Below are 19,932 nucleotides of genomic sequence, written 5' to 3' on the forward strand. Positions count from 1 at the left end.
TTGGGCTGTGCATTTTACATGGCGATATATCACTTTTGAGAGACCAAGTATTGTTGCTGTTTTTTAACATATCATTTTTTTACTGATTTTATAAATCAACATTCATTTTTTTGAAGTTCAACATTAAAAAAAATTAATAAATTGATGTTTCAGTCCACTAGATGTTGCCATGTGATCACTGAGATTTACAATATCGTGATAATATTGTATTGTGGCCTTAGTCGGGTGTGTGTGTCTTTATTTGATCAGTGTCCAGATCATTGTGGTGTAGCAGGTAAAAAAAAAAAGCCTGTCACACATCTGTTGTATATGTTGAATTTGACTCTTTCAACATAAAGTAAACAGATATAAAAATATACAAAACTGTCAATGTGTAAATTGTAATTCAGTTGGGTTTCACAATGAATGTAATGTGTTGATATAGACCATTTTCCAATTTGTGCCTGACAATATAAAGCCATTCTTTTATCAGAAAAAAATTGCACCCAAATTGTTCTACTGTGTAATGCACAAAATGTGGAAATGTGACTGCAGCAAAGTGTGAGTTTCTAGATACAAAAATACACAAAAAGTATTTCCCTCAAGCCATTTTTCAGACATAAACTCGGGAAAGGGTCCGGGAATTTGGGTCCAGAGATTGTTACACACGTGTTAAGAATGAATTTGGAGATTGTCTGGGGGAGCCTGGGTTGAACATACACGAGGCAGAATATTCAGTTAGTACATTTACATGTATATATATATATTATGATATAATATCATGATATAAAAAATGGTATTCAGACTATGACCGGCCTTTTCTTAAACTAAACAAAAATGTCAGACAAACTGACATTATATGAAACAGTCACAAAAATACACCCACATAATAAGATTCTGTGTTAAAAATGACTACTGCTTTTCGCCTAGGTTGTTATTCCGAAACTGGGGTTTCTCCTCCCTAGATGGGTTCTATTAGGCTTGTGTAAACACAGTAATCGCACACCTTTCCAGCAAAAATCAACCCGGGCTGAGACCTAGAGAGGGTGGTCTCAGCTCACACAATGAGTACAGTGGGTACACAATTTACCCAAAACATATAAACAAGCAGCTTACCTGATGCATCTTCAGAATACAAACTGTCCAGTGAATAAGTCATTATATGCCTCCAGGACACATCTACTCCTTGGGAGGTGTCTGACGCAGCAGCAGGGCATCATCATCAGATATATGGCATTGTTTTCTCGGTGTAGCCTAGTTGCTCACTCAAATTGGAAATGTACTGAACACTGGTATAACACCATCCAGAGAACAGCAATAAATGCCATTGCCTACTCTCACTGGGAGTAATCTATTTTTGATTACGGGAATCTGAGGAATTTCCTGAATTACAAATTTCCCACAAAATTCTGACCAATCACAAGAATTGTTTATAAGCGTGTAGCAGTGAGTCTAGAATGCAGTGTGAAAACCAATCAAACTAAGGTTAAGTGCAATAATGTAAAACAATTACTCTCTGAATCACAACAAAATCCAAGTAGGAAAGCACCCTAAATGAGTTGGACTTAAAGGTGCATTCCATTTGTAGTCAAAACTCAGGATTTCCAACTTGAAACTTGAAACAAACTCATCAACCCCTAACATGAAATTTCATAAAGACTGCTGATGTTTTACTGTTGATAGTACTGTTGAAATATTGTCATATTTCACATTAAATTGGTTGTACACACAGTACTATTTCATTCATAAACTACAGACATGTTACTTGCATTGTTAATAACTAGTATTGGGTGAAATGTGTCAAAATCATGTGTGTTTTTTTCAGACTTCTCAAGTTGAAGACAGTGAACCAGGGTGTGGGAAATGTGACTTTCAAGTTTTCGATTTGTTCAACAGTTCCCTGTTCCTCTATTTCCAGTATACAGTACCTGGTGCTACGTCAATCAATTCCCCACTAGTGCGTACACTGGGACAAGGGCAGTAATGCAATTAAACAGCATAGTTGAGCTACAACCATTGCTCTACTTAACTGTGCATGGAAACATACTGAGTGTGAATAATCTGGAGCTTTTTTCTGTTTTTTTCTGTGTTCTCACATGAGCTGAGTTTGACCAAAGATGTGACTCGGGAGCTGCCAGTGACTTCTACAGACATTTGTGTTCTCACAGAGCGGCTGCAGAGCAGACTTAAGGTGTATATCAACAATAATAATTATGATGATAATAATAATAATAATTATAATAATGATAATAATTATAATAATAATAAACAATGATGCAAATAAAACCCTAAAACTCTGGAATGTATATCAACAAAATCACCCAGACTTTATAGAAAAATAAAAATAACCCATAGAATAAAATGAAATGTGAGCTTAAAGACTTTTTTCTTAAAAGTACAAAAAAAAATCCAGTGAAATGATAAACCAGTGAAATGAAGACGTTCTTCTCCTTCATCATGTGTGCTGCAGCATCCCTCCACCACCCGCCTCTCTCCTCACCATGTGATTCTCTTGCTCCTCGTTCCTTTGAGACTCTGGCGGCTCGACAGACCCTCGACTGAGACCCTCCTCCTCTCCACGTCATCTGACAGGACAAACAGAGGGGAAGGATCAAATTTCGGACACACCATGGAGGGCTCACACTCGTACTGTTAAAGACGTTTTCTTACCTGCAGTGTGCCTCTTGGACTGGTTCCAGCACCAACACCTTGCACTCCCTCTTGGCTATTTTGTCCAGTGAAAAGAGGGCGTGGTCAGGGGGAGGGTAGAGGGTTCGGCCCAGTGGAGATCCCATAGGAGGCGTGATAATACGCTGCTCCATTACACTGCCTGACCTGGAACAAGCAGAGGTGGACATGATTGACATGATCCTTGAACAAGGACTCATGTGAATCACTAACCCATTTGGGTGCGGATAAACATGTTCGAGACCAATATTGATATCACAGTCATTTTAGACCTTTTAAACTATGAAGCGGTTTACTAAAATATTTTTGCCAGCCATCCCATGGTATTTCCAATTTTCAAACAAGAAGAAATAAATAGCCCAAAACATTGGCTTGGCTAAAATGCTATGGCTGATTTTTATTCACACTTTTACAGTCGGTGCATAGATTACAGCACAATAAAGAGGATTTTGGACTGTACGAAATGTAACATTTTTCTCTTTCCAATATCCAATACAGTGATCCACAATACATGTTGTGGATTTAGATTACCACTCTGCTAACCTACATGCTGATGTTTCCTTAAGCCATAAAAATTAACTCCATAGCTTTAGGTACTTTATACAAAACTGACTATAGTGCTACTATTATTCCTGGAACTATGTGGTGGAAGCTTGCCTAGAGAAAGGCCCTGGCAGACTACCAGGCAGACAGGCAACAGTGTTACCCACTGTACCACCCACTTAACATGAAGATAATGCACATGACTCCCTCGTACCTGACGTGGTGTGATCTGGATGGCTGCTGGTGGGAGAAGCTCTGCGAGCGACACAGGCTCTGTTTCTCCAGCAGCTCTCTGGCGACAGGACTGGATGACGGAGACTTCCTCAGAGGTGATGAAGGGGGAGGTGAAGACATGGAGGCTGTGAACTGCAGCTTCAGTTTCATGTGCTGGCATAGCTGTGGAATTACAGTGGAGCAGGGGGACAGAGAACAAGGACACTGTGAGGCATAATATATGTAGCAGTACTATAAAAACCATTGCTGTGAAATTTAAATGTATATAAATATATAGATTTACACAACAGATTCACATTTGGTACAGTGAAATGCATTTTTGTATGCAGTTAAAATCCTTCTGACATCATCAGTGTTGGCTGAGATGACCAGTGGTGGATGATGTGAGAGACCTGGTAGAATTATGCCGGAAAGCTTAGTTTTAGGTTAACTTAAAAAAGGTTCAATTGCTAAAGAATATACAGTAGCTGTACTCAAAGGGGACATCCCTGTCTGATGGGTTTGGGTTAATCAATCAAAAACCTCCACTCAGCTACACTTCAACCACAAGTTCAAGAGAGGGAGAGAAAGTCTAAGAGTGTAAGAGTAAATAGGTAAGTATGTGAGCAAGTACGTTAGTAATGCTGATGTGCATGATACCTCAAAGACTCCAGTAGTGAGGATCTGGAAGGCCACTGTAAAGGACAGAGTGGAGCCTTTCCTACACTGTCCCAAGTTGTTAAGGGGAGTCTGACACACCACTGCTGCCAACCTGGAGTCATGCTGATACCTGCGACACTGAGCTGAGGAGAGGACCAATGGAGGAAGGAAACAATAGGAGAAAAGGAAGTAACAAGGACAAAGAATGCAATTAAGTGTCAGAGGTTAGATTTTCTTTTCTCTTTAACAATAAAAAGTTCCAAAAATTTGGTTCAATGTTTCACCTTCAGCGTCACAATTTTAAGGGGTTGTCTTTTTTACATTCAAACTAAATTATACTTCAAGAACAACAAGAATGAGGCGTAGGTAAATGTTTGTTAATGCTTAATTTGAAGCACAAATACAGTGTGTGTGCACACATACACACCCACACACACACACACACACACCAAATAGTGATGTTGCTCTTCTGGTTAGTTAATCAACAGGAAGGAAGGCAGTGTTAATACTGTGTCTGGGTTTACCAACAGAGAACGGTGTGTATACCTGTGAGATCTATTTCTCTTCATCTTAACGGGTATGCAGAGGGCGCCATACAAACACACAATAAATAAAATGAATGGAAAAGCAGACTTCAATGAATCACTATTGAAAATATTAAAAGTAGTCAGTGATGAGTGATACATCTCATTTGGACTTTCCTCCTCACCTTCAGAATTCCAGATCAGACGGACACCAATAAAGTCCTGTAAGTTGTTCAGCAGAGTGTATTTAACCCACAAGTGTTGCAGGGGTCTGATGGCACTGGCACAGGAGGCTGTCATCACCAGCTGAGGACGATCCAAGCGGATAGTGGGCAACGAATAGCAGCTAGAAATATACCTGGAGAGAGAACGTTACAGAGAACTAGTTTTTAATCCTTCACAAGGTAGAGATTTTGATTTATCACAAGTAAACGTAATTTTGCGACTCAGCGTTGCTGTAAGTGTTGTCAACTTCCTTCGCATTGCTTTGGTTAGCATTCCCCTCGCTACATCGCTTCATGACTAAGGATGAATCCACACTGTTCTATTTTCATGCCTGCTGCCCACTGCCCTGACATTTTAGAGCCCACCCAAAAAACAGAGACCGGTGGAAATGATGATGCAGTGAGAAGACAGCAGATATGACAAGATATCACAATTCTGTTTGCCGTTTACTGTTCACAATGCAACAAGCAACAAGACAAGGGGTTATAGTTAATTAATGAGGCATCCACAACCACCTTCCCCCAATTAGCAATCGTTTGGCTAAAATGTAGTATCCGCTATCTGTACATGAACACAAATATCTCTTTGTACAGTGTTACAGAGCTCAAATGTGTAGCTACTGAACATTTAAAAAGTTGAACTGAAAATAACCAGTTACCTTGTGAGAGGATGTGCTGGTGCGTACCACTGCAACACAGCCACCAATGGGACTTCCAAACCCTGTCATTAATTGCAAGACATGACTTCAGTGTGATTCAAATAATATTTTCCTCATTTTTTTCATATTCACATTGCTGCATACATTTCTTAACAACAAACAATTTCTTATCAATTTTCTACCTTGGTCGGTTTTCAATTAGGAACATAGGTCATATTATATGAAGCATCTATATTCTAGTATCACTGAATTTTCAATTTTCAGTGTAAGCCCTATTATTTCTATTGATCTCTGTTGGGGATCAGCTCAGTCAAGATGGAGTCAACATGCATCTTGGATGTGGACGACATGGCCCTCTTTGTTCAAAGACAAAGCGGGACATAAAACTCATGCCGTTTTTTCCACTACATAGTATCACCTTATCTCGACTCTACATGGTTTGGTTGGTTTTCCATTATAAAGGACCTCCTCATCGTGGGCGTGGTCATCACAGCTGCATGGCTGCATGAAACTGCCGTGACCGTTTTATATGCGACACACACACTAGTGACTAGGGATTTAGCAGTTATTTTCGATTTGTTAATTAAAAAGATTTGTTGTTTGAGCACAGACTCCGTCTGACACAGTCACAACCGAAATACAGAAGCAGGGTTTGTGATGCGGCTCTACCCGACTCTGTCATTTTGGTCTGTACACACAGATCTCTCTCTCTCTCTCTCTCTCACACACACACACACACACACACTGTACATAGTTACATTTAGTAGACATTGCTGTTTCAATCTCTGACGTCTTTTCAATAAATGTTTCTAGAATATACAGTCTGGTCTGATTAATATTGCACAAGTGTGAATATTGCCAACCGCTTCCCAGTCAAACTTCAATCCTTCAATTCAAGCCAACTATTGATGTGACATTGTGATTTTACCTTTTCTAATGTGAAGCTTAAACCACATATGAGCAGATCAAAAAGTAAATGTCTTCTATTAACAAGTGAATCACCATCAGGGAAAATTTCAATGCATATTTTAATATCTCTAATATTGTATATTAAAAGTAAAATATGCCCAACCGAGGCATTTGGAATGACAACATTAAAATATACCTACAGTATGTGTATTTTTCAGATGTACATACCATATAAATAATTCATTCCAATCCTGTTCCAAATTTCATTTTGATTCAAAGACAAAACATTTTTTAAAACCTTGACTGCAAAGATCCCAACAAAAAAGTGTAAAGTGTAAAATGTACTTAAACCTTAAAGGAATTGATGGATTGAATAAAACTAAAATAAAAGACAACAAAATGTAATGTAATGAAGCTGACACAACCCTCACTGTGTACTTCTCACCTCGCTGGAGTCCTCCTCTTCTTTGTCTTGTAGCTGCAGTTGGAACAGGAAGTTCTGCTCCTCCAGGGCACTGAGCATGCTGGGTAAACGCGATGATTTGTTGTCTATCCGGTAGAATGAAGCCATGGTGACCTCAGCGGACTGATGGCTTCAGAAACAAAAACAGGTTCATAAATAAACTAAAAAATCAAACATGATCACTTCCTATTAATCCAATTGTTGCAAAATATGATAAATTAGTGAGGAAAATGAGAAAGAACATAAATAGCCGAGCAGGATCCCCAGAAAAGTCAAAGAAATGCAACAAAAAACAAAAAGATTGACTGCCTGGCTGAAATGGTGTGCACCGCAACAATTAGCAATAATTAGTGAAGATGCACAAAGGATGGAATTCAGCATTTTAGTGGATGGTCCTCACTTTGCAGCAGCACAGCACATGGATGATGCAGCAACTTCATAGATAATTGCACAATTATTACAGAAGTCCAGTATGGTCCTGACTACAAAACACACCTGGTAGGGCAAGCATACAATGGAGCCTCAGTCACAAGTCGAAACAACACAGGCAAGCAAGCACTAGGACTATAATGTTTATTCAAAACTTGATATTCTGAATGCTCCAAACACATGCTGCAGTCTCATAGACTATTTAATGTACCCCTTAGGATCCAGAAGAAGGCATTTGTAAGGTTTCCTACCATATCATATGACAGTGCCATAGAGATCTTGTTTGGGGACCTGAACAAACCAAATGACTTTGGCAAAGGCAGCCGTAGCAGCAACAGTACAGGAGATGCAAGCCTACATGAGGCAGTCTGCTCCCTCTGCTTTGGTGGAGAGACCTCGGCAGAGTGTTCTCTTCCGAAGGTAATATTGTAAATAAAGAGAGAGCCGCACTCGATCCCGATCAGGTTGACAGACGTGTGTTTCTGGCATATATGAACAGAAATTAAGTTTCAACTGTCTTAACTTCATCCTGTTGTTGTCAGTGATGTCATGTTCAAGGAGTGTTTATTTCATCCTACGCTACTGTCAATAAGTCTCAATTTCTTTTGATTATTTATTTCATTCTATTTACTGCACTATTGTATTGTATTTTTTCCCCATCAACAATGATCAGTCGTCAAACCTTTTTCTTTTACTTTTTGTAATTATTTTAAATGAGAATGAAGATTTCCTAAGGCTGGGTCTGTATGTGGAACTGTAACGCTGCTACACCAAAATGGGAGAAGAAGACGCACTATGAGCAAACAAGGTTTTTTTTTTTTTTTTTTTTTTTCAATTATACATTACAATGTATACAATGACAGAAGACAGAAAGCCAGGGCGACTAAGGAAAGAAAATAAAAGTTATAAAGCAAAAAGACGAATCAACCTCTGTTGGTCATATTGGCAAGTGCGGAAACACAGACAGACAGACAGACACAGAACCACTAAAAACAATACTTGTCTCCCACTCCGTGGGGTAAAGTAATAAGCAACAGCGAATGTAGGCGCAAGAGAGAGGTGGGATTATGACATCACCGTCATACACACAAACAAAAATAATGTGTTTCAGTAGATTCTCTTAGACTTATTGTGTGTATGGCCTCTAAGAATACCAACATTTTCCCACTCTATTTATTCTGCAATAATTATTATTATCAAGTGTATTGAATTAGGACAGTGCACATTAATCAACAGATCCACAAAAGCATCACTAATATGCCAGAATTAGCACAATAGCTAAATTACATCTGTAGTCTTTGTCCAATGTGCTCATAGACAGATTTAGGATTTGTTTTATCTGAGACTATATTATTATCAATGTACACATGTACAGTACTTACCAGACATTGTCCACGATAAGCACTGAACCATCTGGCATCATGGGGAGGTAGGACGAGTTATAGTTAGGAAGGATTCTCACATCTCTGACACACACCACCTCGTGAGAGCTGCAGTTCACCACTGAGGAGAGAAGAGGGACAAACTTCACTCAGTTCTCGTCAGCTCTTTATTCAGTTATTCCAGTTCTGATGACAGTCTGGATGGGTTGATATAAAAAAGCCTCAATCAAACAGCTGTTAAATGATCTTCTATTATTTTGCCATTCACAGCAGTATCTTGATATGTATCGATATCAAATTATATTAAAAAAAGGTTTTTCGTAGAAAGACTTTTCCACCCAGCCCTAATCTGTGTGTATCCTACAGGTCTACCTTTGAGAACAGTCAAGTGTTTTCCAGAGACAGTCAGCTGCTGACAGTGGACACTGGGAGGTGGAAGAACATCCAGGGTGGTGTTGACTGCGAATGGGAAGAAGACAAAAGAATGGTTAAAATGCACAACTTTTAAAACCACGTCACTAGCACTGTGTTCAGTTGTGTTTCCATTAAACATGTTTGTTTTTTTTTACATTTTTATTTTCTCATTTTGTTTATGAATTCTATTGTGTTAAAACCAGTTAACCTTTTCATGTTACGAAAACAAACCATTCATTAGGCCCGGTGCACTTATGTGTGTGTTATGTGTTTTTCATACCCTGAGCTTTGAAGGTCCTGAGGTCCTGTCTGAAGGTGTGTGTTGGTCTCCTGAGCTGCAGAAGAGTCAGGTAGCCATGTTCGCTCACCTCCACCTTCTCTTCCTCCTGTGTCCACACAGTAACTATGACCTGACACCAGAAACAGGACAACCATAACAGGATCCAACAGTTACAATGTGCTCTATTACAGTCAGGCTCTGCATCAGCATTTTCTAAAGAACTATTATAGACTAGAAAAGGGCCATGGTTCTCGAAATGTGGTACGTGTACCTCCAGATCAGAAATACTGTTCTACTGTTTATAGCACAGTATGTGATCGGAGTGGAGTTGAGGAATTTTGACCAGAGTGAGTCGAAAATGAAACAAATGACAAAAGAATAGTGATAAATTAAATAATAACAGTGACCGACTTTGCTTGGCCCATTCACACCACTGTATTGTAACGTTGGCAAAAATGGTGCTACTTTTCTCACGTGGTACTTGGTATAAAAAGTTTCAGAACTACTGTAATAAATCTAGAGGGGCCATATATGCTCCGTTTCGACCACAGTAAGGTTCAGTTTGATACAGTCAAATATGGTTTGGAAGGGTAAAGCCCTGGCTTAATACATTTGCACCAGTACAGCAATCAAATAAATAAATAAACCAATAGTTTCACAAGCTTGATAGACATTTAAAATAAATAGTCAGTTCTTTGTTAATAGTTTAGTTTAGTACAAAAATGATTTAACATTCAACACAAAAAACAGCTGACTAAACCAATCATCAGCATCTAGATAGAAGTCCCTCATTCACAACGAGATGCATTGTATGTGCAACGCAGCCTAGACTACACACTCTCAAGTTCTCCATCGCCTTTCACATGTTGCTGGTGTTGAGCCTCAGAATCACATGGACTTTGCTCAAAGGAACTTGTCAAATATTTCCATTAGGGTAGCTGCAGTCGCATCACTGGTGTGTGTGACCCACAGGAAGTTTGTTGCGTTTAACATTGCACTGTGTGGCACGTAACTCTCATCCAGCCAGTGTGCTGTGCTGTTGAACTTAAAAGTGACACGGGGGAAACATCAGAGCTCCAGATATCCGTCATGAAACTTGGAGCTTTGACAGCTTTTATCTTCTCTAATATGTGATGGTACACTTTACCATGCAGTATAGGTAGAGCTGTCTCGGACAAATAATTATTTTTGGCTTATCATGTCGTACCATGGCCCCAGGTGGCTAATTAGCAGCCGGAATCCCTTGTCCCCGACAACCGACAGCGGTTGCCCATCCATAACAATGACCGCACCTCGGGACATATACTGCGCAGGTGTTGCAAGTAGCCGTTGAGTTTCTTGGTTGAGGTAGTGTGAAAAGGTTCCAGATAATTGATCCTTAAGCTCGCTTCATTTTGAAAACAAACAGCGTGTTGCTTGCATAGAATTAGACTGAATAGATTGGCCGCTATGGATCAGCCCATTGTTACGATACCCGATCTAGAATTTTCTTCAATATCGGGAGCGATACCCGATACAAATATTGGAACACCAATAGCTAGTTCCACAGTTGCCAACATCTACTGTTATAGTTTGTGTTGGAACAAAAGAGTTATAGTTGCAACATTATATCCTAATCCAAGGGACACCTACACTGGCTTCAGGCTACACTGCCTAATGTAGACAAAATAAAACTCTCATAGCCAGTAATTGTATATAATTCCTTATATTTTTGATAAATTGCTGTGTGCTGTAAAGCAATTGGACCCATGGTCCATCCCGGATCAAGGTTGAATGGTTTGGAAATAAAGTATGAGTCAAGGTTGACATGTTTTGGTCATGGAGTAGGGATACATCAGTGGATGAATGTTAGCAACAAATGCCTATGTTGCAAAGACAATTTCAAAAATGGAGAGAAATGACCGACATGTTAATATTTGCAATGATTATTTGACTATCAATTACTAAATGAATCGTCCATCGTCTAAATATTTTTGATAATCAATTAAACGGTTTAACTTGACAATTTTCGGGTTTCTGGTTTGTGGACAAAACAGGACATTTAAGAACATTATCGTTTCCAGGTTTGGTCAATCAATATTATACATATATATATATATTTTCAGACATTTACAGACCAAACAAGTACTCAGTTAGTCGAGAAAATAATCAACAGATTAATCGATTATGAAAATAATCATTAGTTTCAGAGAGTTCCTCGGATCATTTGTCATATACAAAACAAATGCCTTTGTCTTTGCTCATCTGATGACAGGAGCTCAGGACCAAGAGCTGTGTCTTCAACAGATTACTAGAACAATCCCATCAATTCAGCAGTTAAAAAAAACATCCCACACATTTATGTGCAACATTGCCCAAACAACTGCAAACACAAGCGACCATAGTAAAACACGACAAGAGTTGAGGAACACAGTGATATGGTCCAACATTTTTCGTTAGCATGCACATATACTGTATGCCTGACCTTGGCTTTGAGTGTGTTGACTGGCAGCTTGTCCAACGAGACGGTGAGACAAAAGATAACCTGGTCATCAGACACTGAGGCAGACTGCAGGACAACAAGAAAAGGACAAACTCAGCCAAGGAGATAAGAAATTAATTACATCAGTCTCAACAATATCCAATATAGGGCTGCAATGATTATTTGATTATTAATCGATGACCACATGAATAGTCAGCTATTTTGATAATTGATGAATCGATTGTTTTTGGTTTTTTTAAATAATTAAAACAAGCTTCCTGATTTTTCAGCTTCTTAAAAGTAAATATTTTCTGGTTTCTTTGCTCCATTTGACAAAGAAATCCTTACAACTGATTTCCTGTTGGTTCATGTTCCACCTCTTTTTGGGGGGGGCTTTATTTTAACATAGTTGTTGTATTGTTTGATTATTGATTTGTTGTCTCCATCTCTCATCTCCCCTTGTTACTCCCTCTGTCTATTTTCTTCACCTCTCCACCTGTCCCTTATTTACCTTTCACCCCAACTAGCCAAAGCAGATAGCTGACATCTTTGAGTCCGATACTGTCAGAGATTTCTTAAAAGGGAGTTTTTCTCTCTCCACTGTTACCTAGTGCTTGTTCATTGTGTCATCTGTTGGGCTTCTTTCTTCCTTGCCTTACCAGCCAAGATGCATTGAAATATTTGATTAGGCTTGAGTCGATTGTTAAGCACTTTGTAACATTTGTTAAGAAAAGTGCTACATGAATAGTTTATTATTATGTGGGTATCTAGTAGGGCTGCCCCCTTAAGGTCCACCAAACCTTGGTTGAACAGAACAATCACTAATCGGCAAGCTTTCATTGGTCGTTTAGTACTGCGAAAAAACAGCAAAAAAAAAAACAGCAGAAAGTGTATTGGAAGTGTCATGACAATGTCATGGAACACAACACCTTTGTAGTAACATGTGACCTGCTCGGTATTTTGTAGTGTGGTTCCAGTATGTTAATTAAATATTTAAGCAAAGTAAAAAAAAGGGTTTGGGTGAGGGTACGACACTGCTGAATACCTTTTTGCACAGCATCCACTAAATGATATAATTCATTGCTAAATACTCTTGGTAACTGCGGCAGACATCATCTGTAAAACATCCCTGCATCTTTGGCTGACAGCTTACAGGAAATACTTGGGTTGACTTTGCTCTGGTTTCTTATCAACAAAGTCACAAAGGTTAAATAATACCACTATAAGTAGGTCAGTAATAGTAGTCACTGATAGTTACGACTTTGGAGTTTAAAGGTACAGTGTGTGACATACAAGAGGTTGGTTGTTTTCATCAGTTTGGAGTTTTGCCTATGGGTCATCTGCCTATATGGGAGCATCACCAGCTGATAGACAACTTCACATGCTTGATGACAACAACATCCTTAGTGGTTTCTTAAGGGCCACCATAGTTCCCTTACAATAATGGCACTCGTAAAAAAAAATCACAATCACGATAATTTGGGTCAAAGTTGAAATCAAACGATTACTCCTCAGTAAGTAGCTATTGGCTATCCTGATGTCATCACCTGATTTGCATAATTGTCCATGTGTATAATTGATGCTGTAGGAGAATAACATTGAGGAATAGACAAAAAGTGAGCTAAAAAAAAAACCTAAATAACTACAAATTAACTTAATTTTGTTGATTGTTGATGTTTCAAAGATGTGTCACAGAGTGTCGTTGATGACAAACAGTCAAAACATTGAACACGGCAGCGGGTCGCTTCATTGAGTTTGTTCTCAAAACATCGTTCTTTTTAATAAACAAGGAAAAAACTATAATACATAACGATTACAAGACATGGGATAGTGCACCACCTCCTTTGTGCTGTTCATCTCTATGAAGCTGCTCACCAAGCACATGCGGCCCAAAGAGCATGCGCAGTTGTGCTACTCCCATAATGCCTCTCAGCTATGTGAACTAGCCGCCCGCGTTCTCTACTTGCTCGGCCTGTTCATGAACAGCCAAAGACATGATGGAAGTAACTCAGTAACAGCTGTCGTGACTGAAGATCTGTCTGTACGTGTTTACTGTGACATCAGAGCATTTAACATATATCTTATTCATGGCACTTTTACATTGTTATATTTAGTATTTACGTATTTGTAAAGTCTTGTGCATAATAACCGTGAATAGATATTATTTTTGCTGTTGTCTCACTGCTATGCTTTATCCTATGCTTTTGTATTTTGGTACAATAATTTCTAACATTTTTTGGAAATGTTCTTCACAAATAAAGCTCACTGTTACTATTATTGTCATAAAATATTAAAATAAAATCAGGCCAGAAAACCTGTAGACTCCTGATAAATTTATTAGGAACAGTAACATGTTAAAAGTACATGTTTCGCTCACATGTTTAACTCTAATTAACGTGTTAATCACATTTATAACTAACTTCATTAACCGATATTGAAAATAAGACGACCAGCCTCCCTGGGAATCTCTTGTGAAGTGACCACAGGTCTCAGTACATGGTACGCTCACAGCTCCACACCATTTTCCGTCAGCCCGTCACTGCAGCCGCTGGCAGTGTACGATGTCCAGGACCGAACAAAGTAATAAACTTCAGCATGTCAGTCTCCTCCTCCACTGAACCACGGGGTGTTGACATCCAAGCTCTCCACGTGGCCGCGTTTTGGTGTGCTGGTACACAGCCTTGAAGTGGAAATAAGTTTGTTCTGGGCTTTTTGTGGAAGGTTTTAAATATGAAACTGCATGAATAAAAAAACATAGAATAAAGGGATCTATAAGTGCATATGTCCATACAGGTGTCGTTTTACTATTGTGGTTAATGGGAAAATTTGGGCCGCTTTACAGCATTAAAGGCGTTATTTTTAAAATAATAATAATAATAATACGTAATAATCAATTTGTTTTGATTATTTTAACTTATTTTAAGAGGGAACACATAACACCCATTTTAGCCTCAGAGTTCATTTAAATTTATTTTATTTGTTTTAAATCCTTAAATGGTCTTGCCCTGCCTTACCCCTCTGAGCTGTTTCATCCTTACACTCCTGCCCGGTGTCTGAGGTCAGCTGATCAGCTGCTCCTACGGATACCAAAATCTAAATGGAAGCTCAGAGGGAAGAGAACTTTTTCTGTTGTTGCACCATGAGTGTGGAACAATCTTCCTCTGCTTGTCACAGGTCCCTTTCACTGTCCATTTTTAGAATGCATCTTAAAACCCATTTTTACTCTTTGGCTTTCAACCCTCTATGTATGAGATGTTGATTGTACCTGCTTTTATTGTTTTTATTGTATGACTTGTTTGTTTGTGTTTGTATTTTCTATAATATTGTATTGTTTTATTGTCTGTTTTGTTCTTTAAGTCTTTTAATTAACTTAATTGTTTGGGGCAATAATCGTGTTTGAAACAAGCCCTAATAGATTTGAGTCTAGATACCTCACGTGTTAATGGCAGTTCTCAGTTTGTTGCAATGTGCAATCAAACCATGAGATTCCACACATTCTTACACACTGGTCCTTAAATCAATTATAACAACACCCTTCTTAATCCATCTTACCTTCACTGGTTCCGTCCCGTCCTGCCGTCCCTTAAAGGCCGAGCTATTCTGAATGAGAAGCGGGTCGCACTGAGTGAATGTCCGGTTGGTGGTTACAGACTCGCTGCCCCCATCACAGCTGCTGTTGCAGCTCTGGAAGTCTGGTGGACACTCAGCGGCTCTCTGCTGGCGGCTCTCAGCGACACACACACTCGCCAGCGCTGATAGAGTACCCACCTGCTCCTTCCAGTGAACCGCCCCGCAGCTGTCGCGCTTGTCCGAAGCGTCCCGGAACTGCAGCACGAGCAGGAACTGGACGGTCTCCCCGAGGTAGACGTGCTTTCGCTGCGGAAGACTCGTGTACTTCGCCGGGTCCGAGAGACTCGATATTGGAGCGGCGGGGAAATACATGAAATACTCGCACGTTGATTCCATCGTCATTACAATTGCGATGTTTTCATACTTTCATAAAATGAGCGCGTGTCAGTGGCAGCGTCTACAGACGAGATAAGTTAAATACTCTCACATTCAAATGTCGCTAATAACATAATAAAGTCACCTTCCGGCGCTTGAGTTTCTCACCCACTTAACGCTTCACTTCCGGTACTGATAAGCGACATTAACAGGACTTCTAATCGTTCTCTGAAAGGGACCTTTCACCAGACTTAACTAATCGACCCTCGAAGTTAAGAGCCTCCAAGTATGTTGTGTTTTTGTGTGCAGCATAAGTTATACATTATAATACATTAGATAATGATATAAAAAAGAATCTCAGAATATTACGACGTTGTTCTTGTAAAACTACTTTATTCCCATAATATTACAACTTTATTCTCATAAAATTACAACTTTATTCTCATAAAATTACAACTTTATTCTTATGTTACGACTTTATTTATTGATTCATTTATTTATATACACTGTACTTAACAAATGTATTAGACCACCATCCAATGTAAAGTTTAAATATAGTATAGTCTTTAAATATATATATCTTTACAAGAATAAAAACAATACTACAATGTAACTCAATGTGCTTCTCACAATAACTTCCCCATTATGAGTTATTCTGATTGTAAACTGCAAGCCCCACCCACCACTGTCTCATCCAGCTGCTGACAACAGGACAAATCAACATAAAAATCAAGACCAGAAGACCAGTTGATGTTAAAAAATGTTGCATTTATTCAGTACAAGAGGAAAAAAAACAAACCTCACTGGATACACACAAGGAGCATGGTTTACTACAATGTTCAACAAATGAATGCAGTTTCAAGTAAGATCCAAACCAGAGTACACAATCACTTTCTGAATGAACAGTATGCAACACATCCTTCAGCTTCCAGACAGGAAAAGGCTGTTTAACTGTGACATAAAGCGACAAATGCATACTATACTTGTATTATGTGGTAGACATAAGCTGGTGTAAATTTTATTGGGTGAGTGGTTAAAATATAGTTAAAATTATTTTGTCCACTATGACAGCCGTGTTGAGTGTCGCTGCCTGTCTCATGCTGGTTTTAGGTGCAGGGGGCACAGTGCAATAATATGACTTCATATATGGCGCCTTTCCACTCTATTACTATTATGGATAGTACCTGGAACCTAGTGTTTTTTTGGTACCTGCTCTGGCGAGGTGCCAAGCGAGCTGAGCCGATACTAAAATGTGACATCAGATGTGTAGATCAATGTAGCTTATGTGTCTTTAAATGTAACTTGGCATAATTAAAATATAAATGTTAGATGTAGATTATGTTTTTATGAAAAATTACAATTTTGATTTTCAACATTTTAATTTCTTAATCATAACTGAATGCTACTACTTCAATATTGTGAATTAATCCAACTTTTTTACTCATGAACAACAGTCACTCATGACAGTAATGCTAGTAGTAATATTGGTAGGTGTAGGACAATAGTTGCTGCATGAGTACTTTGGTCAGGAAGGAGTGGGTTGAAATCAATACATGATATCGTATATACAGTAAATGTTCAGTGTCATGTACAGTAAGACTTCCCTCTTACTCATCTGCTCATTTTAAAGCACAGATCTGAAGGAAGTCTGTGGTTTAATGGTGTCAAACCATAACATATTGTATTATGTAACACTGACTTACAGCCCCAACCGTAATTACTTGACTGCTCATATACACCAATATTTCCTCACAAACATCAATGGTAAATTCCACCATAGTGAAAAAGACACACTCCTCCCATCATCATCAATAACCTATACAGATAAGAAACCCTGATAAATACAGTATGTACACATGGAAAAGAGAATAATAAATACGGGGGGACATTATAGGACATTTTTAAGCCCTGGTCCATTGTGGGACATCCTAAGGCATGGACAAGATCCCAACAAAAGTGTTTCCCTGTAGCTCCTGATGAGCTCAGTGATGTCTCACAAAGGCAAGGATCTGCTGGAAGTAGCTGACTTATTCCCTGTTACATAACATGTAGGTCTGTTTATATGTGTACAATAAAATGACGGCACTGGTGCACATGAAGTTCCTTGGACACGCAAAGAAAGTTGACAGCAGTTGAAGTAAACAGGTTTGTCCTGAGGGTGGCACTAGAGGACAAGTTCTGTGGTCATTTAAATCTGTCAGGACCCATTTTGTCCATTTGGAGATAAAATCTATATCTGATGGTGGTGCAGGGTTGGAGATAGAAAAAAAACATATTATTTAAGTTTATAGTAAACAAATATTTTGAGAACATTAACCAACTGTTTTACGCATTAGGGTTGTACCAATACACGCTCAAAAATATTCCTGGTCATATATACGGAGGTGTGCAAAAGTCTTAGGCCACCACGAGTTGATGCTAAATTACGATTTTGTGTTTGTCAAATTGTGTGATGTTTGAATGGAATGATGTGACTCAAAGTCATGTGGTGCGTTCTGTTTGTGGTCGACAATGTCAATCGAGTTAAACTTGTAATCCTCAAGCATGTCTTGGATATATCGCCAGTCGAGGAACTTTTGGTCAATTGTTTGTTCAGGGGAAACTTAGACTCTTTAAGGTTTAACATTAGTGAACACATTTTCCAATATAGATTAAAAACGTTAACATCCCTTTGACAGGGATTTGACATGGCCTAAAGTGAAAAAGGCATTGTTGTGAGGGGACAACAGCAATCCCTCCACATCCAGCCTTCGCTAAATTCTGTAACTCGTTGCTAAATATTCTTGCTAACACCGACTAAAGAACAGCTCTGCTTCGTTGGCTCACAACTTATGGGAAATAGTCAGGTTGACCTAATAAAAACTACATATAATCATTCTGATAAAGAGGTCTTTATAGCATTACTAAAAAAGACATCTAATGGTGGTCTAAGACTTTTATTTTAGGGGGCAGGAAATTATTTGGCTCCACCATAATTACTTTTACTTGGGTAGATTTACCCAGATATTCAAAGCTGTTAAAATATTGCAATAAAAAAAAAATTGTACCGTGGACACTTCTACGATATTGCCATAAGTATTGTACTATGAACACTATCACAGTGTTACAATAGATATCGTACCGTAGATAAAATCGTTATATTGCAAAAATTATTGTACTGTGGCAATTAATACCATTAATTGTATCACATTAAATTAATTAATATCAATAAACGGTGTACCAAGGATACTGTCATCACTATCACATTACTGCAACATATATCATACCATAGAGTTGTTATGATATTATCATATCGTGAGATTATGTATATCATATACCTATCAATTCATTTTGAGTAACCAAATCATGGAACCCTTATATTTCAATCATTGAGCAACTTATTAAAGAAAGTATCACATTAACCAGATAATTATCTACTAAGCAAGTAGGAAAAGGTTAGGTGCAATGTCAAGAGATTGCCCCATCCACTAAAGACTATGCAAAGTAAAGGTATAGAAGAAACCATTACAGTCCCTATCAGTGCTGATCACACTGCAGCATTTCAGACTGAGAAGGGAAGAAATCATGCAGCATTTCTGATTTAACATGCTCTCCCCTGCCTTTAATGGAAGAGGCCTTTCTGGGCCAATGACTCACGTGTACAGTGTCTCTATTATGAAGGACTGTGATGTGTTTCAGGACATTTATAGGCATGTGACGCAGAGTGTGAGCATGCAGGATCAGGACTAGTTGTTGCTCTGTGCTCTAACTTGCACTGTATTCATGTAGTTCAGCACTGCCAGCTCCCTAGTCAAATTTCCAGATAATGTCCAAGTGGGTCCATTTGAGAACTCACCGCAGGAAAGGCTGTGGATATTTTACAGCAAACATGTTCCGACAGTTTTGCTCTACAGCAGGAAGCATAAATTCTGCTTCCCTGCCACACCCCTGCTCACCCACATTTTGCAGGGGTTACAGGCAAAGGCTGAACTTCCTCTGAGACATTCAGAACCATAACAGGTGAATGCTCTCTTTGTGTCTTGCATTGTTTACTGGGACTAACTGAAAAGAAAGTTTGCCTTGGCACAGCAAGTTGTGTTTCCACTAACGATAGTACTTTTTTTGTACCTGCTCTGGTGAGGGTCCAAGCAATCTAAGTCGATACTATGCGGGACGTCGT

At 38.8% G+C, this 19,932-nt stretch overlaps 1 protein-coding gene across 2 annotated transcripts; it reads right to left on the minus strand.

Annotated features, from left to right (window-relative positions):
• Nucleotides 1-111: 111 nt before the first annotated feature.
• On the minus strand, nt 112-15,957 carry LOC122767186 (trafficking protein particle complex subunit 14-like). Of its 2 annotated transcripts, XM_044022580.1 has the most exons (12): nt 15,381-15,957; nt 11,832-11,915; nt 9,368-9,497; nt 9,046-9,132; nt 8,674-8,794; nt 6,845-6,992; nt 5,491-5,552; nt 4,793-4,965; nt 4,084-4,226; nt 3,425-3,606; nt 2,650-2,814; nt 112-2,564 (listed from the first exon to the last, which is right to left on the minus strand). In XM_044022580.1, exons 1-12 carry the CDS (start codon nt 15,798-15,800, stop codon nt 2,561-2,563), a joined length of 1,719 nt encoding a protein of 572 aa, XP_043878515.1. In that variant the 5' UTR covers nt 15,801-15,957; the 3' UTR covers nt 112-2,560. The 2 variants fall into 2 exon arrangements, with proteins under 2 accessions (XP_043878515.1, XP_043878516.1); XM_044022581.1 differs by lacking the exons at nt 112-2,564; nt 2,650-2,814; nt 3,425-3,606 and having other exon boundaries at nt 4,141-4,226; nt 4,630-4,965.
• Nucleotides 15,958-19,932: the final 3,975 nt, after the last annotated feature.

Source organism: Solea senegalensis, linkage group LG3, assembly GCF_019176455.1.
Source record: "Solea senegalensis isolate Sse05_10M linkage group LG3, IFAPA_SoseM_1, whole genome shotgun sequence".
Taxonomy (NCBI): Eukaryota; Metazoa; Chordata; class Actinopteri; order Pleuronectiformes; family Soleidae; genus Solea; species Solea senegalensis.

Coding starts and splice junctions, on each gene's coding strand:
- LOC122767186 (XM_044022580.1), bottom strand. CDS start 15,800: ATGACGATGGAATCAACGTGCGAGTATTTCATGTATTTCCCCGCCGCT. Junction 4,227..4,792: donor TCTGATCTGGAATTCTGAAG/GTGAGGAGGAAA, acceptor TCCTCTCCTCAG/CTCAGTGTCGCAGGTATCAG. Junction 2,815..3,424: donor TCCAGATCACACCACGTCAG/GTACGAGGGAGT, acceptor TGCTTGTTCCAG/GTCAGGCAGTGTAATGGAGC.